At 46.0% G+C, this 25,228-nt stretch overlaps 2 protein-coding genes across 2 annotated transcripts; one reads left to right on the forward strand and one right to left on the reverse strand.

Annotated features, from left to right (window-relative positions):
* The first annotated feature begins 11,297 nt into the window (after positions 1-11,297).
* On the forward strand, positions 11,298-16,250 carry LOC119291056. The gene is made up of 7 exons (XM_037569764.1): positions 11,298-11,456; positions 11,563-11,765; positions 12,077-12,149; positions 12,656-12,751; positions 12,870-12,920; positions 13,285-13,659; positions 15,164-16,250. Exons 1-7 carry the CDS (start codon positions 11,364-11,366, stop codon positions 15,512-15,514), a joined length of 1,242 nt encoding a protein of 413 aa, XP_037425661.1. The 5' UTR covers positions 11,298-11,363; the 3' UTR covers positions 15,515-16,250.
* A 119-nt stretch (positions 16,251-16,369) lies between these two features.
* LOC119291057 (purple acid phosphatase 3-like) lies at positions 16,370-18,584 on the reverse strand. Its single transcript, XM_037569765.1, has 7 exons — positions 18,194-18,584; positions 17,752-17,908; positions 17,529-17,636; positions 17,270-17,397; positions 17,054-17,182; positions 16,906-16,973; positions 16,370-16,796 (listed from the first exon to the last, which is right to left on the reverse strand). Exons 1-7 carry the CDS (start codon positions 18,377-18,379, stop codon positions 16,565-16,567), a joined length of 1,008 nt encoding a protein of 335 aa, XP_037425662.1. The 5' UTR covers positions 18,380-18,584; the 3' UTR covers positions 16,370-16,564.
* Between the last annotated feature and the right edge of the window lie 6,644 nt (positions 18,585-25,228).

A 25,228-nucleotide genomic window follows, 5' to 3' on the forward strand; every position in this document is an offset into this window, starting at 1 on the left:
TGAGTTTATAAGTTTTGATGTACTGAAGTTTGTTCGGAGTCCCGGATGTGATCACGGACATGACGAGGAGTCTCGAAATGGTCGAGACATAAAGATTGATATATTGGACGACTATATTCGGACACCGGAAGTGTTTCGGGTGATTTCGGAGAAAACCGGAGTGCCGGAGGGTTACCGGAACCCCCCCCCCCCGGAGAGTTAATGGGCCACATGGGCCTTGGTGGGAAGAGAGAGGGGCGGTCAGGAAGGGCCGCACGCCCCCTCTCCCTCTGGTCCGAATTGGACTAGGAGGGGGGGCGGCGCCCCCCTCTTTCCTTCCCCTCCTCTCCCCCTTCCTTCCCCTCCTAGTAGGAGTAGGAAAGGAGGAGTCCTACTCCTACTAGGAGGAGGACTCTTCCTCCTGGCGCTCCCAACAAGGGCCGGTCGGCCTCCCCCCTCCCTCCTTTATATACGGGGGCAGGGGGCACCCCAAAGACACACAAGTTGATCTACGGATCGTTCCTTAGCCGTGTGCGGTGCCCCCCTCCACCATATTCCACCTCGGTCATATCGTCGCGGAGTTTAGGCGAAGCCCTGCGCCGGTAGAACATCATCATCGTCACCACGCCGTCGTGCTAACGGAACTCTTCCCCGAAGCTTTGCTGGATCGGAGCCCGGGGATCGTCATCGAGCTGAACGTGTGCTGAACTCGGAGGTGCCGTACGTTCGGTGCTTGGATCGGTCGGATCGTGAAGACGTATGACTACATCAACCGCATTGTCATAACGCTTCCGCTTACGGTCTACGAGGGTACGTGGATGAACACTCTCCCCTCTCGTTTCTATGCCATCACCATGATCTTGCGTGTGCATAGGAAATTTTTTGAAATTACTGCGTTCTCCAACAGTGGCATCCGAGCCTGGTTTTATGCGTAGATGTCATATGCACGAGTAGAACACAAGTGAGTTGTGGGCGATATAAGTCATACTGCTTACCAGCATGTCATACTTTGGTTCGACGGTATTGTGAGATGAAGCGGCCCGGACCAACATTACGCGTACGCTTACGCGAGACTGGTTTCACCGCTACGAGCACTCGTTGCTTAAAGGTTACCGGCGGGTGTCTGTCTCTCTCACTTTAGCTGAATCGAGTGTGGCTACGTCCGGTCCTTGCGAAGGTTAAAACAGCACCAACTTGACAAACTATCATTGTGGTTTTTGATGCGTAGGTAAGAACGGTTCTTGCTAAGCCCGTAGCAGCCACGTAAAACTTGCAACAACAAAGTAGAGGACCTCTAACTTGTTTTTGCAGGGCATGTTGTGATGTGATATGGTCAAGACGTGATGCTATATTTTATTGTATGAGATGATTGTGTTTTGTAACCGAAGTTATCGGCAACTGGCAGGAGCCATATGGTTGTCGCTTTATTGTATGAAATGCAAACGCCCTGTAATTGCTTTACTTTATCACTAAGCGGTAGCGATAGTCGTAGAAGCAATAGTTGGCGAGACGACAACGATGCTACAATGAAGATCAAGGTGTCGCGCCGGTGACGATGGTGATCATGACGGTGCTTTGGAGATGGAGATCACAAGCACAAGATGATGATGGCCATATCATATCACTTATATTGATTGCACGTGATGTTTATCCTTTATGCATCTTATCTTGCTTTGATTGACGGTAGCATTTTAAGATGATCTCTCACTAAAATTATCAAGAAGTGTTCTCCCTGAGTATGCACCGTTGCCAAAGTTCGTCGTGCCCAGACACCACGTGATGATCGGGTGTGATAAGCTCTACGTCCATCTACAACGGGTGCAAGATAGTTTTGCACATGCGGAATACTCAGGTTAAACTTGACGAGCCTAGCATATGCAGATATGGCCTCGGAACACGGAGACCGAAAGGTCGAGCGTGAATCATATAGTAGATATGATCAACATAGTGATGTTCACCATTGAAAACTACTCCATCTCACATGATGATCGGTTATGGTTTAGTTGATTTGGATCACGTGATCACTTAGATGACTAGAGAGATGTCTGTCTAAGTGGGAGTTCTTAAGTAATATGATTAATTGAACCTAAATTTATCATGAACTTAGTACCTGATAGTATTTTGCTTATCTATGTTTGTTTGTAGATAGATGGCTCGTGCTGTTGTTCCGTTGAATTTTAATGCGTTCCTTGAGAAAGCAAAGTTGAAAGATGATGGTAGCAATTACACGGACTGGGTCCGTAACCTGAGGATTATCCTCATTGCTGCACAGAAAAGTTACGTCCTGGAAGCACCGCTGGGTGCTAGGCCTGCTGCTGATGCAACTGACGACGTTAAGAACGTCTGGCAGAGCAAAGCTGATGACTACTCTATAGTTCAGTGTGCCATGCTTTACGGCTTAGAACCGGGTCTTCAACGACGTTTTGAACGTCATGGAGCATATGAGATGTTCCAGGAGTTGAAGTTAATATTTCAAGCAAATGCCCGGATTGAGAGATATGAAGTCTCCAATAAGTTCTACAGCTGCAAGATGGAGGAGAATAGTTCTGTTAGTGAGCATATACTCAAAATGTCTGGGTATAATAATCACTTGATTCAACTGGGAATTAATCTTCCGGATGATAGCGTCATTGACAGAATTCTCCAATCACTGCCACCAAGCTACAAGAGCTTTGTGATGAACTATAATATGCAAGGGATGAACAAGACTATTCCCGAGCTCTTCACAATGCTAAAAGCTGCGGAGGTAGAAATCAAGAAGGAGCATCAAGTGTTGATGGTCAACAAGACCACTAGTTTCAAGAAAAAGGGCAAAGGGAAGAAGAAGGGGAACTTCAAGAAGAACAGCAAGCAAGTTGCTGGTCAAGAGAAGAAACCCAAGTCTGGACCTAAGCCTGAAACTGAGTGCTTCTACTGCAAGCAGACTGGTCACTGGAAGCGGAACTGCCCCAAGTATTTGGCGGATAAGAAGGATGGCAAAGTGAACAAAGGTATATGTGATATACATGTTATTGATGTGTACCTAACTAGAGCTCGTAGTAGCACCTGGGTATTTGATACTGGTTCTGTTGCTAATATTTGCAACTTGAAACAGGGACTATGAAATAAGCGAGCACTAGCCAAGGACGAGGTGACGATGCGCGTGGGAAACGGTTCCAAAGTTGATGTGATCGCGGTCGGCACGCTACCTCTACATCTACCTTCGGGATTAGTTTTAGACCTGAATAATTGTTATTTGGTGCCAGCGTTGAGCATGAACATTATATCTGGATCTTGTTTGATGCGAGACGGTTATTCATTTAAATCAGAGAATAATGGTTGTTCTATTTATATGAGTAATATCTTTTATGGTCATGCACCCTTGAAGAGTGGTCTATTTTTATTAAATCTCGATAGTAGTGATACACATATTCATAGTGTTGAAACCAAAAGATGCAGAGTTAATAATGATAGTGCAACTTATTTGTGGCACTGCCGTTTGGGTCATATCAGTGTAAAGCGCATGAAGAAACTCCATACTGATGGACTTTTGGAATCACTTGATTATGAATCACTTGGTACTTGCGAATCGTGCCTTATGGGCAAGATGACTAAAACTCCGTTCTCCGGAACTATGGAGCGAGCAACTGATTTGTTGGAAATCATACATACTGATGTTTGTGGCTCAATGAATGTTGAGGCTCGCGGCGGGTATCGTTATTTTCTCACCTTCACTGATGATTTGAGCAGATATGGGTATATCTACTTGATGAAACACAAGTCTGAAACATTTGAAAAGTTCAAAGAATTTCAGAGTGAAGTGGAAAATCATCGTAACACAAAAATAAAGTTTCTACGATCTGATCGTGGAGGAGAATATTTGAGTTATGAGTTTGGCCTACACATGAAACAATGTGGAATAGTTTTGCAGCTCAAGCCACCTGGAACACCACAACGAAATGGTGTGTCCGAACATCGTAATCGTACTTTACTGGATATGGTGCGATCTATGATGTCTCTTACTGATTTACCACTATCATTTTGGGGTTATGCTTTAGAGACGGCCGCATTCACGTTAAATAGGGCACCATCAAAATCCGTTGAGACGACGCCTTATGAACTGTGGTTTGGCAAGAAACCAAAGTTGTTGTTTCTTAAAGTTTGGGGCTGCGATGCTTATGTAAAGAAACTTCAACCAGATAATCTCGAACCTAAATCGGAGAAATGTGTCTTCATAGGATACCCAAAAGAGACTATTGGGTACACCTTCTATCACAGACCCGAAGGCAAGACATTCGTTGCTAAGAATGGATCCTTTCTAGAGAAGGAGTTTCTCTCGAAAGAAGTGAGTGGGAGGAAAGTAGAACTTGATGAGATAACTGTATCTACTCCCTTATTGGAAAGTAGTTCATCACGAGAACCGGTTCCTGTGACAACTACACCAATTAGTGAGGAAGCAAATGATAATGATCATGAAACTTCAGATCAAGTTTCTACTGAACCTCGTAGGTCTACCAGAGTAAGATCCACACCAGAGTGGTACGGTAATCCTATTCTGGAAGTCATGTTACTTGACCATGATGAACCTACGAACTATGAGGAAGCGATGATGAGCCCGGATTCCGCAAAATGGCTAGAAGCCATGAAATCTAAGATGGGATCCATGTATGAAAACAAAGTATGGACTTTGGTTGACTTGCCCGATGATCGGCAAGCCATTGAGAATAAATGTATCTTTAAGAAGAAGACTGACGCTGATGGTAATATAACTGTCTATAAAGCTCGACTTGTTGCAAAAGGTTTTCGACAAGTTCAAGGGGTTGACTACGATGAGACTTTCTCACCCGTAGCGATGCTTAAGTCCGTCCGAATCATTTTAGCTATTGCTACATTTCATGATTATGAAATTTGGCAAATGGATGTCAAGACTGCATTCTTGAATGGATTTCTAGAAGAAGAGTTGTATATGATGCAGCCGGAAGGTTTTGTTGATCCAAAAGGTGCTGACAAAGTGTGCAAGCTCCAGCGTTCCATTTATGGACTGGTGCAAGAATCTCGGAGTTGGAATAAACGCTTTGATAGTGTGATCAAAGCATATGGTTTTATACAGACTTTTGGAGAAGCCTGTATTTACAAGAAAGTGAGTGGGAGCTCTGTAGCATTTCTAATTTTATATGTAGATGACATATTATTAATTGGAAATGATATAGAATTTCTGGATAGCATAAAAGGATACTTGAATAAAAGTTTTTCAATGAAAGACCTCGGTGAAGCTGCTTACATATTGGGCATCAAGATCTATAGAGATAGATCAAGACGCTTAATAGGACTTTCACAAAGCACATACCTTGACAAAATTTTGAAAAAGTTCAAAATGGATCAGGCAAAGAAAGGATTCTTGCCTGTGCTACAAGGTGTGAAGTTGAGTCAAACTCAACGCTCGACCACAGCAGAAGATAGAGAGAAAATGAAAAATGTTCCCTATGCTTCAGCCATAGGCTCTATCATGTATGCAATGCTGTGTACCAGACCTGATGTATGCTTAGCAATAAGCTTGGCAGGAAGGTACCAAAGTAATCCAGGAGTGGATCACTGGACAGCGGTCAAGAACATCCTGAAATACCAGAAAAGGACTAAGGATATGTTTCTCGTATATGGAGGTGACAAAGAGCTAGTCGTAAATGGTTACGTCGATGCAAGCTTTGACACTGATCCGGATGATTCTAAATCGCAAACCGGATACGTGTTTTTATTAAACGGTGGAGCTGTAAGTTGGTGCAGTTCTAAACAAAGCGTCGTAGCGGGATCTACATGTGAAGCGGAGTACATAGCTGCTTCGGAAGCAGCAAATGAAGGAGTCTGGATGAAGGAGTTCATTTCCGATCTAGGTGTCATATCTAGTGCATCGGGACCAATGAAGATCTTCTGTGACAATACTGGTGCAATTGCCTTGGCAAAGGAATCCAGATTTCACAAGAGGACCAAGCACATCAAGAGACGCTTCAATTCCATTCGGGACCAAGTCCAAGTGGGAGACATAGAGATTTGCAAGATACATACGGATCTGAATGTTGCAGACCCGTTGACTAAGCCTCTCTCACGAGCAAAACATGATCAGCACCAAGACTCCATGGGTGTTAGAATCATTACTATGTAATCTAGATTATTGACTCTAGTGCAGGTGGGAGACTGAAGGAAATATGCCCTAGAGGAAATAATAAAGTTATTATTTATCTCCTCATATCATGGTAAATGTTTATTATTCATGCTAGAATTGTATTAACGGAAACATGATACATGTGTGAATACATAGACAAACATAAAGTCACTAGTATGCCTCTACTTGACTAGCTCATTAATCAAAGATGGTTATGTTTCCTAACCATAGACATGTGTTGTCATTTGATTAATGGGATCACATCATTAGGAGAATGATGTGATTGACATGACCCATTCCGTTAGCCTAGCACTTGATCGTTTAGTATGTTGCTATTGCTTTCTTCATGACTTATACAAAGTTCCTGCAACTATGAGATTGTGCAACTCACGTTTACCGGAAGAACACTTTGTGTGCTACCAAACGTCACAACGTAACTGGGTGATTATAAAGGTGCTCTACAGGTGTTTCCGAAGGTGCATGTTGGGTTGGCATAATTCGAGATTAGGTTTTGTCACTCCGATTGTCGGAGAGGTATCTCTGGGCCCTCTCGGTAATACTCATCACCTAAGCCTTGCAAGCATTGTAACTAATGAGTTAGTTATAAGATGATGTGTTACAGAACGAGTAAAGAGACTTGCCGGTAACGAGATTGAACTAGGTATTGGATACCGACGATCAAATCTTGGGCAAGTAACATACCGATGACAAAGGGAACAACGTATGTTGTTATGCGGTTTGACCAATAAAGATCTTGTAGAATATGTAGGAACCAATATGGGCATCCAGGTTCCGCTATTGGTTATTGACCGAGAATAGTTCTAGGTCATGTCTACATAGTTCTCGAACCCGTAGGGTCCGCACGCTTAACGTTACGATGACAGTTTTATTATGAGTTTACAAGTTTTGATGTACCGAAGTTTGTTCGGAGTCCCGGATGTGATCACGGACATGACGAGGAGTCTCGAAATGGTCGAGACATAAAGATTGATATATTGGACGACTATATTCGGACATCGGAAGTGTTCCGGGTGATTTCGGAGAAAACCGGAGTGCCGGAGGGTTACCGGAACCCCCCCGGAGAGTTAATGGGCCACATGGGCCTTGGTGGGAAGAGAGAGGGGCGGCCAGGAAGGGCCGCGCGCCCCCTCTCCCTCTGGTCCGAATTGGACTAGGAGGGGGGGCGCCCCCCTCTTTCCTTCCCCTCCTCTCCCCCTTCCTTCCCCTCCTAGTAGGAGTAGGAAAGGAGGAGTCCTGCTCCTACTAGGAGGAGGACTCTTCCTCCTGGCGCGCCCAACAAGGGCCGGCCGGCCTCCCCCCTCCCTCCTTTATATACGAGGGCAGGGGGCACCCCAAAGACACACAAGTTGATCTACGGATCATTCCTTAGCCGTGTGCGGTGCCCCCCTCCACCATATTCCACCTCGGTCATATCGTCGCGGAGTTTAGGCGAAGCCCTGCGCCGGTAGAACATCATCATCGTCACCACGCCGTCGTGCTAACGGAACTCTTCCCCGAAGCTTTGCTGGATCGGAGCCCGTGGATCGTCATCGAGCTGAACGTGTGCTGAACTCGGAGGTGCCGTACGTTCGGTGCTTGGATCGGTCGGATCGTGAAGACGTACGACTACATCAACCGCGTTGTCATAACGCTTCCGCTTACGGTCTACGAGGGTACGTGGACGAACACTCTCCCCTCTCGTTGCTATGCCATCACCATGATCTTGCGTGTGCGTAGGAAATTTTTTGAAATTACTGCGTTCTCCAACACAGGGTACTGTCCGGCGACAGAGCTAAAGCATGCCCATCGTGACAGTACGGCACGCTCGGCTGTGGCTCGAATCCGTCAAGGATCAAGTCCCCGCGGATGTCAGCCGTGAAGTTCAAACTTCCAAATCTGACCTGACGGCCGGGGGCGTAGACTTCGATCTGCTCCAGCTGGCCAAGCGAATTGGCCCGCAGTGCGAAGCTGCCGAATACGAAGATCTGTCTGGGAAGGAAGGTCTCACCCTGGACTGCATCGTTGTTGATGATCGAAGAAGCCATCGAGCCTATCGGTGACGACACAGAGGAACTCTCAATGAAAGCACCAATGTCGGTGTCAAAACTGACGGATCTCGGGTAGGGGGTCCCGAACTGTGTGTCTAGGCGGATGGTAACAGGAGACGAGGGACACGATGTTTTTACCCAGGTTTGGGCCCTCTTGATGGAGGTAAAACCCTACGTCCTACTTGATTAATATTGATGATGTGGGTTACAAGAGTAGATCTACCACGAGATCAAGGAGGCTAAACCCTAGAAGCTAGCCTATGGTATGATTGTTGTTCGTCCTATGGACTAAAGCAATCCGGTTTATATAGACACCGGAGAGGGCTAGGGTTACACAGAGTCGGTTACAAAGGTAGGAGATCTACATATCCGTATCGCCAAGCTTGCCTTCCACGCCAAGGAAAGTCCCATCCGGACACGGGACGAAGTCTTCAATCTTGTATCTTCATAGTCTTGGAGTCCGGCCGATGATGATAGTTCGGCTATCCGGACACCCCCTAGTTCGGGACCCCCTACCCGAGATCCGCCGGTTTTGACACCGACACCGACCCTCATAGGGCGCACCCAAAGTGCGGAGTCCTACTAGGACTCCCTAGTCCTAGTAGGATTCTGCCTCCTACATGGAATAGGAAAAAGGGAAGGGAGAAGGAGAAGGAAGGAAGGGGGCTCCCCCTTTCCCTAGTCCAATTTGGACCAGTCCATGGTGAAGGGGCGTGACCACCCTTGAGGCCTTTCTCTCCTTTTCCGTATGGCCCATTAAGGCCCAATACGAATTCCCGTAACTCTCCGGTACTCCAAAAAATACCCGAATCACTCGGAACCTTTCTGATGTCCGAATATAGCCTTTCAATATATCGATCTTTATGTCTCGACCATTTCGAGACTCCTCGTCATGTCCCCGATCTCATCCAGGATTCCGAACAAACTTCGGTCATCAAATCACATAACTCATAATACAAATCATCACAGAACGTTAAGCGTGCGGACCCTACGGGTTCGAGAACTATGTAGACATGACCGAGACACGTCTCCGGTCAATAACCAATAGCGGAACCTGGATGCTCATATTGGCCCCTACATATTCTACAAAGATCTTTACCGGTCAAACCGCATAACAACATACGTCGTTCCCTTTGTCATCGGTATGTTATTTGCCCGAGATTCGATCGCCGGTATCACCATACCTAGTTCAATCTCGTTACCGGCAAGTCTCTTTACTCGTATCGTAATGCATCATCCCGCAACTAACTCATTAGTTACATTGCTTGCAAGGCTTATAGTGATGTGCATTACTGAGAGGGCCCAGAGATACCTCTCCGACAATCGGAGTGACAAATCCTAATCTCGATCTATGCCAACTCAATAAGTACCATCGAAGAAACCTATAGAGCACCTTTACAATCACTCAGTTACGTTATGACGTTTGGTAGCACACAAAGTGTTCCTCCGGTATTCAGGAGTTGCATAATCTCATAGTCATAGGAACATGTATAAGTCATGAAGAAAACATTAGCAATAAACTAAATGATCATAGTGCTAAGCTAACGGATGGGTCAAGTCATTCACATCATTCTCTAATGATGTGATCTCGTTCATCAAATGACAACTCTTGTCCATGTCTAGGAAACTTAACCATCTTTGATTAACGAGCTAGTCAAGTAGAGGCATACTAGTGACACTCTGTTTGTCTATGTATTCACACATGTACTAAGTTTCCGGTTAATACAATTCTAGCATGAATAATAAATATTTATCATGATGTAAGGAAATATATAAATAACAACTTTATTATTGCCTCTAGGACATATTTTCTTCAACCTGGACCTGGGAGCACTGAGGAGAAGCAGGGGCAGGCGACGACAGGGGTGGACGACGGAGGATTTCAAATCCCGGGGTGGAGGAAGACGACGATGGGGATACCGATTCAAAGTAGGGGCAGCGATGTAAAATCCATCATTTTTCACCTGGTCGGAAGGATATCTTCAGCGGCCTATATTTCGAAACGTAGGGAGTACATGCCACTGACATTACGCACAATAGAACCGCTAGTTGATGCATGGAGAATGTATCCTGTGCACCAAGCCAATTTGTGCACCCAATGCACTGGTGGATTCTGGGCCTTTAGATGAAAAAGAAATGGGCTAGATTATGGTCAAAAATTGGACTATGACTTTTTTTGCGGAGACAACCTTGTACTTTGTAGAAATTAACCCGCACTCCACAGCCCACACTCCCATCAGAAAATTGCATGTTTATTTTTTTGGCCCAAACACAAAATGATTCATATATTTTGAACCGAATGTTCGATTTCAGCTCCGTTTTGACCGTCATATTTTTCTTGACAAGATCTTTGAAATAAGATCAATGTTGAATATGTTTCCAACATTTTTTTTTGCTTTTTTGAAACTTGACTCAAAACTTGATGTACCAGAAGCATGTTGCACGCGAGACCCACGTGTGAGAGAGGCGGATGCTTCTCATAGACAAATTACAAAACTTGTATAAAAAAATTCAGTCAAGTTTTGAGTTAAGTTCCAAAAGGCAAAAAATATGAATTTTCAAAAATATACCTAATATTAATCTTGATTCAAAGATCTCGTCAAAACAAAGAAAGCAGTCAAAACGTTTCCAAAATCAGAAGATTCACTTAAAATATACTATCCCTTTTTTGTTTGAAGTAAAAAAATTGAACACACAGAGTTATTTAGAGGAGAGGGAGATGTGGGTCGATTTGATACAATAAAAGGACTATCTGCAATGGTTCAACAATCCACCTACCAACCTGATCATATCCCTTTGTTTTTCATTCAATGGCTCATATAGCAACGGAGCATTGGGTGCATGAATTGAGTCGGTGCACCTGATACGTTCTCTTGATGCATGGCTGAATCTCTAGTGTGGATATGTGATGGTACGCCTCATCAAATGATACGGTGATCCCGTACCATCTCAGGCGTTAGATCTGGACTATAAGGACAGGATTGATCAACCTCTTCTCCACTGGAAAATATGCATAGGGCACCCTGTGTTTTGCCGTAAATGAGCGACTACTGTATATCCCTTCGTCCTGTGCGCCTCGAACAGAATCCTGCTCAATTTCGTCGACAGAGTAGTCAGCGTACTCAAAGACCTCTTTCGCGGGGCCCACCGATCTCACGGTCTGTCTTCTCCCCTCCACATCTCCAAAGTCTCTTCCAACCATGGCTATCGCCGCCGCTTCGCCGCCGCCGACCGCCACCGAGGACAACGTCCGCCTCCTTCTCCCTGGATTCCTCTCCCCCGAGACCTGCAAGGTAGTATATCACACGCTCCTCCCCCTAAACCATCCTCCTCCGAGCCCTAAACTCCAGCTTGTTGCGGTCCGAATCGACCGTCTCATACGGTGGCCACCGTGTCCAGGAGCTGGAGTTCGTGCACCGGAGCTGCGGGACGGCGGGGTACCGGCCTTCGGTGGTGTCTACATCGCTGCCGCATCTGGCTGCCACCGGCTGCGGCCACCTACTCCTCCCCTTCGTGCCCATCCGCGAGCGACTCCGCGACGCCGTCGAGTCCTTCTTCTCCTGCCACTTCGACCTCTTCGTCGAGTTCACCGGACTCGTCAGGTGTTGAACAGTCGCATCACCTTTTTCATGCCATTCTGTCTGGTCGGTCCTAGTAGTTTCACATTGGTATCAGCATGTCTCCTTGGAGCAAATCAATTTTACATATATGCTTATAGTACCCTCATATAAGCACCTTGCATTGTACCTGCCCTCATGATTCCACTAACTTTATACGGATGCATAAACCTTATAAAAAATGTTGTCACCCTATTAATGGTGCGCATAAACCTTGAAGGTAGTTTATGTAGGACCTGACATAACGTGACACACTAATGCTCTCCTTATTAAAAACCTCTGTATTTGGCGTGCAGTTGGTGCAAGGGTTCTTCTATTGGATGGCACAGTGACGACAACAAACCTTATCTTAGGCAAAGAGCCTTCACTGTGAGGACCAATCTGATTTGGGGAATTCAGTCAGTTTGCATGGTTTCTCTTTGTATCTCGAGTTTTTAATTCCGAGACAGTGACATCACACAGTTCTTAGTGCTTAACTGTCATTTTGGTTGATTTAGTTCCCATTTGCCTACTTGTTGGCGAATAAGCAAGGAAAATGTTGTCAAGTATTGCTGTAAAACAAAAACATGCCATTATGTATCCTGCTTTGCATTAATAGACTGCTGCAAATACTTGCCAATTTCATGAACAATGTAAGAAATGATCCCATGAAACTATGAGTTTGTTAAGAACCAACACACATTGAAAATTTTCTTCGCTCTGTGTATTATCATTGTGATATTGAAGCCATTCATAACATGGAGAGGTTTTCTTAGTTCTGCTATGATGACCACTTATAAGTTTTTGCCCACACTGATCACTTGCTTTTCTGCTTCTTTTAGAGGTGATCTTTCTCATGCTGACTTTATTTCCCTCTTCTGGATTCAATTAAAAAGGCTGTGTGCTACTTGAACAATCATGGAAAGGACTTTAAGGGTGGACTGTTGAAGTTTCAGGATGGTGAACCCTCCACTGTTATTCCAGTTGCTGGTGTAAGCAGCACACACTACATGCATTTTTTTCAGAATCATTGATGTGGATATTATCTTCCACCGGCTTAAATATATTGGATAATTTCTTTCATTTTATGACAATTAATATTGTTTTCAGGATGCTGTCATCTACACTGCTGATAATCGTAATGTCCATTGTGTAGATGAGGTACGTTTCTGTTTTCTGTGTGGATCAGTTTTTTTTGCTGTAGTATATGCACGCCTATCCTCCTTCACTAATGTTGGTTATCATATTTTGTGCCATTATTTAGATACAATAAAAGTTCTCTATTATTTTTATTGTTTTCTATTTATGAAACAAATGGGGAAAATGTGTTAAAGTCAGCTGTAGCAACGGTTGATTGCGAACTAATTGTTTCATGGTCAAATATTTTCTCTTTTTCCCTTGCATAGGCTTTGCAAAACTCAATTCATCGGCAGCCTTTGTTTTTTCCTCAAGATATTGTCAGTCTTTTGACGTTTTACACGAGAACTTTTCTTTTTATCAACAAACTATAGCAAATCTTTTACAGGTAACTGAGGGTGAAAGGCTCACACTTACTCTTTGGTTCACTAGAGATAGTTCTTTTGATGAGGATCCAAAGCTCCTTAGTTTTCTATCCCAAACATCACTGAGCTATGAGCCAGCTGATCAGAACTCTTATATTCCTTTGCCAGCCTCAGATAACATGTACTGGTTTTCCTACGATCAGTCTGGCTTTGACATACGATGTGCTAGAATACACATTCTTGGGTTTAGTTTTCGTGCAAGCAGCGATGAAGACAGTAAGAGTACATCTGGTGCACCAGCTGATGACCCCATAGAGTTGCTTGGGAAGCCACTGCGAATTGGGAGGGCAGATGATGTCTTTGGGAAGATATTTGCCAACAGCTTGCACGCTCTTCAGGTAACCGCATTCTGCATACTTTCCTTTTTGAGTGGATTTAATTCTGCAGTCAGATTAAGTGCAATAGGATCATGTGCATATATTCTTTTAAAACAAGATATGCCAGCAGTGAGGAGCGGATAGTTTCTATAAAGAAGCTTTGTCTCATTGCCGCTGATAAATGATAATTTGGTTTGTTATAACATACTTATTGGTGAATGCCCAACAGTCCCTTGCTGAAGTTACATGTCAAGAGTAGGTGAAACCAATCTTCTTGGCAATCCATGTTACAAGGGCACAAAAAAGTCAATTCAACAAATAAATCAGGGGCTGTTTGGTTGCTGCCCACGTTCGCCCTGCCATGTCACGGGCTGACCAAAAAATTGGCGACCGATCCGCGCGCCCTGGTTTTCGCCAACAAATTGGCATGAAATCAGTTGTAGGGAGGGCGGACGGACTGGGCGTGCCAAAAATAGGAGCTGATCCAAACGGACGCCCACGTCTCAGTCAACGCCAACGTTTTGGCTTGGCAGTTGAGGGCAGAGAACCAAACAGTCCCTCATTCTTTCTCAACATTGCTTTGGTATTTAGTTTCCTCTATAGTAGAATCTGTCAGAATTTGTACTATGTTGCAACCTGTATTTATTATTCCATGCCCAACTGAATCATGGCAAAATTCAGTGCATCCTGTAACTAGTGTGTATGCCTTTGAAGCATTTTAAGTCATTAGTGCCCCAAATGCAAGATAAACAGTCTATGTTACTATGCAAACTAACTTGGTCAAGAATGTTTCGCAGCCCGTCTGACTGCTCAGATGATATTTCAGAAAGTGGATGATAGTAAAGTACTCCCTCCGTAAAGAAATATAAGAGTGTTTAGAACACTACTCTAGTGATCTAAACGCTCTTATATTTCTTTACAGAGGGAGTACTGAAGTTCCAAGAAATAGTCTACTTCTACAGAGTTTTGGGACTAGTTGATTTCCTGTTGTAAATCAGTAAACCTAATGAAAATCTTCTTCTAAAGCTGAGTTTAGTCATATGCAATTCTGGAATATTTATTTTTCCATCTCATGCATGTAGAAGACCGGTCAGAATCTTGAAAAGATCCAAATGCTTAAGAACATTGCTGCCAAAAGACCCTTTTAAACTAATTCCTAATAGGGCTGTTTTATCATAGTATATGTGCCAAAGAAACTTAACCCAAGGGATGCCAAAACTGCTGAAGAATTTGTGAAGAAATTTTTATCAAGTGCATCATATTATCCCTTTTAAGATTGTTGAATGCTTTTTTCTGGCCACTATTTTCCTGCAAGTTTATCGTGCCATTACTCCAACGTCACCGTGGATTGTAGAACTTGATTTTAAAGTATCAGTTTATTGCTCAGTAAATGTGCTTGTTGACACCGATCATGAACAATTTTTTTTGTACAAACGACAGTTTTTTTACCTACATCTTTCAACTAGGTTACATCTGACATCTTTTCTGTTAATTGAGTTGCATTCATTTCAAATTTCTTAATTAGGTGGTGCAATTTTACTACTGGAAAGCACCTGAACTGGCAGCAAGGAGAAACCAGACTACTGGTGGTTCAGAAACAGTTTGCTACCCTACTATACAAGTACAGCAATCAAGTGGAATGGAACTTCCATTACCGTGTAACCATGGACTTGCACAGACCATATTTGGATCATATAGCAATGTGGATTCTGTTATTGAATGGGATGATGTTGTGTTAGCACTTGCTATGTGGGAGAATTATTCAGAAGAATTGAAGAGAAAGTTGTCGATATTCTTGCCAAATTGGCTGTCCAATGGAACCATTTTTGTTTTAGATCCCTCCGAGCCTACCCAGGTATGTGGTGAAGGGAACTAAACACTGCCCTTATAAAAATGAAAATCATACTAGTAACATAACAATGATGTTAGGTAGCATTACGTCTGACATGGCCGTGGAGAGTTTTGAATTTAACTGTTGCTCATTGGGGTAATCTCTCTAAGATGGATTCACTGGTGTTAAAACATTATGGAAAACCGTTCCTTGATATATGTATTTTAGACAGCTTTCATGTGGCTTAATATAGACCTATTCTGTTTTATAGAACGTTCTATCTGCTGTTAGCCTGTTACCTCTCAAGCTGGTTACCATTTTCTTGGTTGCCGAGTTTTGCCAGAGAGGTACTTTTAGTTTGCATGTCTGAAGTGATATTTTCTTGGCAACATTTTCCGAGTTTTTGCCACAAAATTATTCTGGTACTTGTAATTTGCATGCCTGAAGTAGTATTTTCTTGGCAACTTTTTCTGTCATGAAACACTTGAAAATGCAGTTAGGGGCCTCTGCAATCTGAGTGCCCAAACTTAATGCATGACCTGTTAAGGGGATCTCTCTGATGGTCTGAAACATTGTGGTAGACCGTAGACCATTCATTGGTTAATTTAAACTTGTTTCATTGGTTCTTGAAAATTTGAAATATCAGCTCATCAGATCCCCATGCATTCTCTCTTCCACACACAAACCGTGCCCTTTATTTGTGAAAGAAAGCTGAAGAAAATAGTCTTTGCACTGTTGTTGAATCCTGATACCAATATGCAAAGGTCACCGTCAGATACTAGAGTTCATTTAATTTTTTGAGTGCTGGGTACAATATTAGAGTTTATGCATATTTCTCTAAATGCACATCACATCACTAGATCCCTGTGACTTATGTATGCATCAGAAGTTCAGAACCAATGGACACCATGCTGAGCATCTCTGCTCCTTTATTGCAGACAATTCACAACCAGTTCAATATTTCTTCAGCGCTGAACCACACACCATACTAAATACCAATCTATTACCTTTACCACTGTTACCACAGTGGCACATTCAATTTTTTTCACAAATAGCACTACCAAACTAATTCTCCTGCCATGATCTGCATCTCCCTCATTCTGCAGTGACATAGATGGAGGGCTGGAAGTAGTTTGTTTTGCGCGAGCTCCACTTGTACAAGACTTTCCCAGAAACATCATAAAAGATGAAGTCAGCTTGGTCCTGGTTTAGCTGGAGGGACATGAACCCTTGCCCATCATAAAAGAATTGGAGCTTATCATCATTTGGCTGGTAGACTCCCCTCCATGCTTTTGAACCGCCTCCGCTAGTGAAGTATTGGATTGGACTGGTACAACAGAAGCCCGCGTGTTAAGGTTAGACAACTTCAACAAGTGTGAATTTAATGCCTTACTGCTCTGTTCTAAAAAGAACAATGTTTATCAAACGACGTTAACCTGTCTCTGCTGCTAATGTGTTCCAAGCAGTGGTCATGCCCATTGATGTAGAAGTCGATGCCGTTAACCTGGAAGGGCATGAAAGTGTCATAAAATGATTCTTTTTCTGGGCTTTTTAAAACTAATAATGAGGCTAGTTATGATTTACCTCGAGGACTGGAAGAAGCAATTGCAGGAGCTCCTCGGTGTCCCCATGGTCACTGACACTCCTCATGGTATGATGCCCAACAGCAATCTTCCATTTTGCAGTTGATTTCTTCATTGCCTCGTCCAAATCCTAGATTGTAGAATTTACGGAAAAGGAGTGTGTATTTATTTTGCTTTGTAACTAACATGGATGAGAATATTTATTTGACGTGTGCACCTTCAGCAGATTAGCTATGTAGTTTTCTCGAGGCGCCACTCCTCTCCAGTCGTAGTGACTGTCTTTAGGGTGAGTCCAGTACTTGAGTTGGAATGGAGTGGTGTCGATGAAGAAGAACTCCACCATCTCTGAGAGAACAGGGATGAATGATAGTCAAGCCTTATGCCGTTTTTACAAGTATATCATCTTTTTGAAAAAGAAAATCTGAAATGAACAAATATAAATCTTTTTCTCGGTTCAAATAAATATGACCATGTACCTGCATTGACAACAAATGATCTCATGCAAACGAATCGCTCATCGAGCTTGCGCAGGACTGGGTCAAGCTGTGCTACCGCATCGCCCCGGTAGTCATGGTTTCCAAGAACTGGAAGGAACAAAAAGCCTTAGTAGCAAGCTAGTGATGAGCAGGTGAAAAAGCACCGAAAACCTTCCCATTTCTCCCTGAAAAAAGAGGGAGATGATAAATTACTGAAGCTTACCGAGGTACCACGGCTTCTGCAAGCTCTTGGCGGTGTAGATATTGGTGAAGGATTCTTCAAACTGCTGGTCATGGACGCCTGTCAGGCCGTTCTCGTAGAAGTTGTCGCCGGTGGAGACCACGAAGTCGATGTCCAGCTTCTCCCCGACCTTCCCCATCTGCACCAGCAAAGAAGAATCCCCATGAGGCCATGACTCAGCAGCAGCTCTGCCCGCCAAACTCGGAGACGCACGCGCCAAGGAGGCAGAAGATCAAGTCGACCCCTTCCAATCCAATAAATAATAACCGAAATGCCAAGTGGACCAACCACCAGGCGGTTTTCATTCCCCATCCATCCAATCGCAACGACCCTACCGCGGTGCGCGGTTACGAGCTCAAGTCGTAGTACGATCCTACTGGCGAACCAAGAGGAAGAGGAGATCGGGCCAAGGATCATCGCGTACCTGCTCCGCGACCCTGGATTGGTTGTAGGTGCCCTTGCGGCCCCAGTCCCCGATGACGAGCAGGCTGAGCGACCCGTCGTTCTTGGCCGGGTGCTCTACCAGCGGGAGCTCCGCGGCGGCCGGCGCGGACCGGAGCGCCGCCACGGCCAGGACGGCGAGCACCACGGCCATGGAACTCCTCGCCATGGTTGATGGCCGGACTGACGGGGACGGCGGCAGTGTGGTTAAGAAAGGTGTAGCCAGAAAGCGATGGCCAGTGTGCGCGCGGATATATAGCGGCCACGCCCACACACACGCACGATCAAGGCGAGGAGGAGGGACACCACGGCAAGTTACCACTGCTCACTGGGAATCTGGGATGGTTAAGAAAGCGATGGACAGTGTGTGCGAGACGCCGATTAGGTGCCTTGCAAGCGTAATAATCGCAACGAAAAAAGGAGGTGGGCGAGGAGAGCAGGGAAGGAAGGATGCGAGATCGTGAAGCCGGTGAAGGTGCATGTCACTGTCTGCCAGCCCAGTTGGCGCGTGGCCAGCCTTTCTTTTCTGTTTGGGCCTTTGGGGCTTTCTGCTTACTTTTGTGCTACTTGTGGCGCTTGAGACGTCCAGGATCATCTTGGTTTTTTGGTTTAGTGCTAATCTACAGCAACGCGATAACGCATCCATGTCATCCTTCCATGTGTCACGCATTGTTATTGGAGAGATTCGCGCAGCTAGTTGCACGGGTGGTGATGACTGATCCGATCGCTCATGACTTGGATGAGTTTTTCGCCCACGTAAACCACGATGAGCTATCGTATAAGGTTCAAGTTTGAGAATCTGAAAGCAGAAACCATGTTACGTACGGGCCAATCCGTTCCATGGATCTCCGGTGCAGTTTTACGAACTCTTTTCTCACTGACGCCAAGCTTGGTCCACCATGTGCGAGCATTATTGTAGGGCTAGTACTACAGGTCCATGTAATCATGCTGCCCTGTTGAGCGCGTGACGAGGCTGAGGCTCGCTAGTACTACATCGATCGCGGCGTTTTCTTGGACAGGACAGAGCTCGCAGCTCAGTCAGGTAAGAACTGGCCAGGGAAGTGAACTGAACCGTCTCGCTCCCCTCGTGTCCACGTACCTTTCTTGTACGAGTTAGGGCATGTATAATAGTGCTATCTTAGTAGTGCCACATACAATAAATGTTGAGGCTAATTCCCCTGCAGCAAGATAGGCGGCAACAGTGGTGGATGAGCAGGCACAAGCAGATCAGCAAAGCGGATAAGAAGGGCTTTGATTCTTTCGTGATGTTGATTTGCTGGACGTTATGGAAGCAAAGGAACGCTAGGGTATTCCAGTCAGGTGTGATTGCGATGAGTATGCTATGGTTGATCTTATTTTTCAAGAGCTGCACCTAGGGGTGCTAGCTGGAGTGGCAGGTTTCTAACGTTTTTGCGAGTAGTCCGCTTAGAATAGTGGAGTGGTAGGGTGGATCTCGGGGTTGTGGTGATCTACCATGTAAACTCTTGTACATATTATTCTCTTTTCTATAAAGCTAAGGTACGACATCTCTCTCTAGCCGGATAGAAAAACGTCTCGCCCGAGCCGCTCTCGCGGGCGGCAGGGCGAACCCTAGACGCCGCCAGGCCACCCCTCTCCCTCACCTCCTCTCCTCCTCGCCGCCGCCGGAGGGCGCCGCCGGGCGAAGCCCGGTCGGCGTCGGCGGCGGCGGGGTCTCCTGGCCCCCCTCCCCTGTTGCTCGCGGCGCGGGCGCGACAGCTTGGCAGGGACGCGGGGCGGCGCGGCGGCGACTCGGGCGGCCGTGCTGGTGGCGCGGCCTGCCGGTGGAGCGGCGGCGGCTGCGCGGATGGATGGGCGGCTCGCGAGGCGGAGATGGCGAGGCGGGCGTTGTCGATCCACTAGTAGAAAAACACCTATTAGTCCCGGTTCGTAAGGGCCTTTAGTCCCGGTTCATGAACCGGAAATAATGGATCGTTACTAATACCTCCACCCATTAGTCCTGGTTCAAACACGAACAGGGACCAATGTGCCTCCATGTGCCTGTGCGCCGAGCCCAGTCAGGGGGGCCTTTGGTCCCGATTGGTGGCACCAACCGGGACCAAAAGTCCATGTTTTTTTATTTAGAAAAGTGGCTGCTTTAGGGGTTTTGGGGGTTATTTTTAGGTTGTTATTAGCTAGCTAATAGAGAGAAGTATCCTCTCTTATATCTTCGTCCTTGGTTTACCAACGCTGCTGCTATATATGTTCATTTCACCCGCTGATATAATAACTCATGCATGCTCGCATCATACATCATCATATATAATAACAAGCTAGTCCTGCTACTAATCATGCATCATCATACAACTTCTACTCGTTATTAATAATAAGTCATACGATCATCATCCTCATAGTCATCGAACCCAACCCTACATAATTGTTCTTAGCACATGATCATCAGTATTAGGTAGGACCTAAACACCCTTAAGGTAAAATAGCATAAAACAATATAGACCCCGACTCTCCATTATGAAGAATGGCAATCATCCTATCTCCAATTCTTGCCCTTCGCTGCTTTTTGCTTCCAAGAAGCTCCTTATGATTGTCCATACATTTTTTCCATTCTTTGATTGTCATGTCTCCACTTCTTTTAGAAACCCGGTATGGACAGTTGAGATTTGTAAGAAGACCTAGTTGTATGTTCAAAACATGAAGGGTACCGTGCGTATACATCAGATGAGGCACACAATCATTCGGGATTATCTGTTGAAAAATATAGTAATAACTTTGTAGTTAGCAATGATGTACTAGTTTTAGAAGTGTGCAAAAAGATGCACGAATGTCGTACAGTAAAAAATCTTACCAGGGTATCTCCATGGTAGTTACCGTAGTTCAACACGTGCACTAGTGGCACGTATTGACCATAATGTTGAGGAGTTTAATTGTAGATATTGTAATTCTCAAGATCAGTACAAAATGCGACCAGATGATTTTTCTCCTGATAAGTTAATTCGGAGCCTTCGGTGTAGTAGGTTCTGTCTACCATCTTCCGCACATTCTTTGAAGAATGAAAATAAGCTGTCAATGGAAATAAGTTGTCAACTATTTTGAAATAAATAATATAAATTACTTAATAACTATGTTAAGCTCACATGGGGGAAGAATTGGAGGTGTATCCACAAGGACGCAAATCGAAGGTCTCTCTTGCTCGATTGTAGGATCACCAAGATCCATGGTGACAAGCATACCCTCATCAAAACCATATATCTTGCAAAGTGCTTCCCAATTTTTGCAACCAAAATGGGTTACACTCTGAGCATTGTACAGCTTTACTTGAAAATCCACACCATGATGGGTACTTAGGATAATTTTTTTGGTTTCCATACTTTCATGATCTTCAAAACCCATCCTCTCCAAGACATAGCGTCTTGCAAAGCATGGGATAAGCTAGTCGAATTGGAAAAGATGAAAAATACACGTTAAAATAGTTGAAGTCGTGCTTAATTACGAAAAAAACTATTGTCGTTGTTGCGTACCGTATGAACATCGAAGGTCTCCTCGAGCTTAATGCTGAAGCGCCGATCTTCGTCCAGCTCAATGAACCTGTCGCACATACCTCGGTCGTCGTGGCACCAGTCGCACTCCTGATGAAGTCATGTACCTAGGGTAGGGTCATGAACCTATCTAGGATACCCTACCCAAGGACATCCTTAGAAGAAGCTACCTTCCAGTCGACCAAGAGGGACTCCACTCGACGAACTCAAGGACACTCGACGATGAAGATAGCCACTCGACCATGAAGCTAATCACTCGACAACCAGGAGACCTAAAGTCACTCAGCACGCGACGGTCTGTCATTAAGTAGCTTTAATAGTCTTCATGGTCCTTTATGTGGGCGTTACCAGTAACTTCCTGTCTTAATGTACTTTAAACCCTGCATAACTGAGGGCCGGAGGGGTCTGGCGAACTCTATATAAGCCACCCCCCTCCTCAGTGTAAAGGGTTCGCACCCCTGTAACTCATACGCACATAATCCAGTCGACCGCCTCCGGGCTTCGAGACGTAGGGCTGTTACTTCCTCCGAGAAGGGCCTGAACTCGTAAATCCCTTGCGTATACAACTACTCCATAGCTAGGATCTTGCCTCTCCATACCTACCCCCATTCTACTGTCAGACTTAGAACCACGACAGTTGGCGCCCACCGTGGGGCAGGTGTCTTAGCGACTTTTTGGAGAAGTTGCAATTTGCCCGATTGCCTTCATCATGGTTTCTGGCGGAGTTCTGGTCGAGGGTCGCGAGATCCGTCTCGGTGCGCTCGCTTTCATCGCCGACGACTCCGCTTGGCTCCAGGAGGCACCACTCGACATCGACGCGCTCCCCGTCCGCGGTGCGACGCATTTTCGGGCGTGTGTCCGTGGCGTCCTGCTACGGCAGCCGTCGACCCCATACTGGTCGACTCCTGTGCCGTCCTCCCTCCCTGTCTCCTGCCAGCGCAAGCGCTCCAGTCGGTCGAGACTTCAGCGGTGGGTGAGACACGCAGTGGCTCGCCAATCGGCCACCACCCAAGTCGCGGCAATTGAGCCCGACGAGTCTCTCTATGGCCTGTTCGATCTGTCGACCGGCTCCGTAGAGACTGCATCCGAGTGCGACAGCAGTGATCCAGCGGCGGAAGTCCTGATGGTCAATGGGCCCCGTAGCCCTCCCGGCTTCCCCCGCATCGACGGGATGGACGATGGAGGCGACCCCGCTCAGGCCCACGAGGAATATCAACCCGAACCACTCACTTCTTAGCAAAGAGAAGATCTTCGCCGCCGGAACATGGATGCCCTGCATACTCCTATCACGGGAGAAACTCCCGAGGCTCGTGCCTTGGAAGAGGCGCATTTGGCCAACTTGGCTGAACGCACTCGACTGGAGAACCTCCAGCAAGCACTCGACGAGCGTGCGCGGCAACGAGTACCCGACTCCAGTCGCCGTCAGCTCTTTCCGCAACCGACTCAGGTATATCGAACCCCGATTCAGAATTTAGCAGCTGCAGCCCGTATAGCAGAGTCAATTCAGCCCTCTCAGTCGGAGGCTGGCAGAGGCTTGATGCAGATCAAGGATTTGCTCCGAGCAGCAGGAGATCAGAATTCAGCTGTGTCACAGTCGCGCAACAGGATTCACAGTCGATCCGTCGCTGCGAATACAGTTCAGTCGGCTCATAGCCCAAGGTCGCCTCCGAGGCGCGTGGGACGTGAAGGCCGACGGGACCAGTATGATGACCGATTTGATCATGATGATAGACGTCGAGTGCCCACTCCTCCCCCGAGAGGTGGGTCTAACGCCCATCGGCAACAAGATGACAGGCGCCAGCTCAGTGTTGGGCGGAGAGCTCCGGTCGACCCCAGGGAACCAGGCTTTGACGCGAGATCCATCATCGTGCAAGGTTTGGTCGATCAGAATAGAGCTCATAGAGGTGGCCATGACAGAGATGCGCCCACTAGCAGCCGAGTCCATGTTTCAGGTCCAGAATGCTTTAGCAGAGCCATCAGAGCCGCAGTGATACCCCCCAACTTCAGGTTGGCAACTGGAGTAAGTAAGTTCACCGGAGAGTCCAAGCCCAAAACTTGGCTTGAAGACTACCGAGTGGCGGTTCAGATTGGCGGTGGTAATGATGAGGTGGCCATGAAGCATTTGCCACTCATGTTAGAGGGTTCAGCCAGGGCATGGTTGAATCAGTTAGCTCCTAGCAGCATTTACACTTGGGAAGATCTTTCCCGAGTGTTCCTCAGGACGTTCGAGGGAACTTGCAAGCGACCGACCGGATTGGCAGAACTGCAAGTCTGCGTACAAAAGTCGAATGAAACACTGAGAGATTACATCCAGAGATGGATCACTTTGCATCATACCGTGGAGAATGTGTCTGACCATCAAACGGTCTGTGCCTTCAAGGATGGTGTCAAGAACAGAGACTTGAGCCTGAAGTTTGGTCGAACCGGGGATATGACCCTGAGTCGAATGATGGAGATTGCCACCAAATACGCTAACGGTGAAGAAGAGGACAGGCTCCGGAGTGGCAAGTATAAGCCGAGTCAGTCGGAAAAAGGAAACTCCAATCGGAAGCAGAAGCAGAAGGCCGAGCCAGCTGCTCCTGGAGAGGCTCTGGCCGTGACTCAGGGCAAATTCAAAGGGAAGCCCAAAGGATCTTGGAACCCCAAGAAGGTAAAGGATAAGGAAGGAAATGACGTGATGGATCTGCCTTGTCACATCCACACGAAGAAAGACGAAGAGGGTAACTTCATCTACCCGAAACATACCACTCGCCAGTGCCGGCTCTTAATCCAATAGTTTCAAGGAAAACAGCCCAAGGACAAAGAGAAGGAGTCGGACAAGGCCGAGGACAAGGAGGACAGTGATGGAGGGTACCGTCATGTCAATTCCACCCTGATGATTTTTGCTGATGTAGAGAGCAAAAGTCGACTGAAAGTGATCAACCGTGAGGTAAATATGGTTGCCCCGGCGACACCAAGCTATCTGAGATGGTCACAAACTCCCATTAGTTCTACCAGTCCGATCACCCGACTCACATTGCCACCCCTGGGAGGCAAGCGTTGGTGGTCGACCCAGTCGTCGAAGGCACTCGACTGATGAAGGTATTGATGGATGGCGGCAGTGGGTTGAATATATTATATGTAGAGACACTAAAGGGAATGGGCATTCCGATGTCCAGGCTCAGCTCCAGCAACATGAGTTTTCACGGAGTCATTCCTGGAAAGAAGGCTGAGTCACTCGGCCAAATAGCTCTAGATGTAGTGTTCGACGACTCGAAGCATTTCCGCAAAGAGAAGCTGACATTTGAAGTCGTGGATTTCCAGAGCGCTTACCACACTATTTTGGGGAGACCAGCTTATGCCCGGTTCATGGCTCGACCATGTTATGTGTACCTCAAATTAAAGATGCCTGGCCCCAAAGGTGTGATCACTGGCAACCGGAAGAAGGCAGAAGAGTGTTTCCAGAAAGGCTCGAAGATTGCGGATGCCCAGATAACAGTGGTAGAGCTGGAGGGATACAAGAAAAA

Source organism: Triticum dicoccoides, chromosome 4B, assembly GCF_002162155.2.
Source record: "Triticum dicoccoides isolate Atlit2015 ecotype Zavitan chromosome 4B, WEW_v2.0, whole genome shotgun sequence".
NCBI classification, from domain to species: Eukaryota; Viridiplantae; Streptophyta; class Magnoliopsida; order Poales; family Poaceae; genus Triticum; species Triticum dicoccoides.

Excerpts from the sequence above, each read along its gene's own strand:
- LOC119291056 (XM_037569764.1), top strand. The coding sequence starts at position 11,364 with ATGGCTATCGCCGCCGCTTCGCCGCCGCCGACCGCCACCGAGGACAAC. Across the intron at positions 11,457-11,562 it reads TCTCCCCCGAGACCTGCAAG|GAGCTGGAGTTCGTGCACCG; the intron begins GTAGTATATCAC and ends CACCGTGTCCAG. Across the intron at positions 11,766-12,076 it reads GAGTTCACCGGACTCGTCAG|TTGGTGCAAGGGTTCTTCTA; the intron begins GTGTTGAACAGT and ends TTTGGCGTGCAG.
- LOC119291057 (XM_037569765.1), bottom strand. The coding sequence starts at position 18,379 with ATGGCGAGGAGTTCCATGGCCGTGGTGCTCGCCGTCCTGGCCGTGGCG. Across the intron at positions 17,637-17,751 it reads GCAGAAGCCGTGGTACCTCG|TTCTTGGAAACCATGACTAC; the intron begins GTAAGCTTCAGT and ends TGTTCCTTCCAG. Across the intron at positions 17,183-17,269 it reads ACATAGCTAATCTGCTGAAG|GATTTGGACGAGGCAATGAA; the intron begins GTGCACACGTCA and ends TCTACAATCTAG.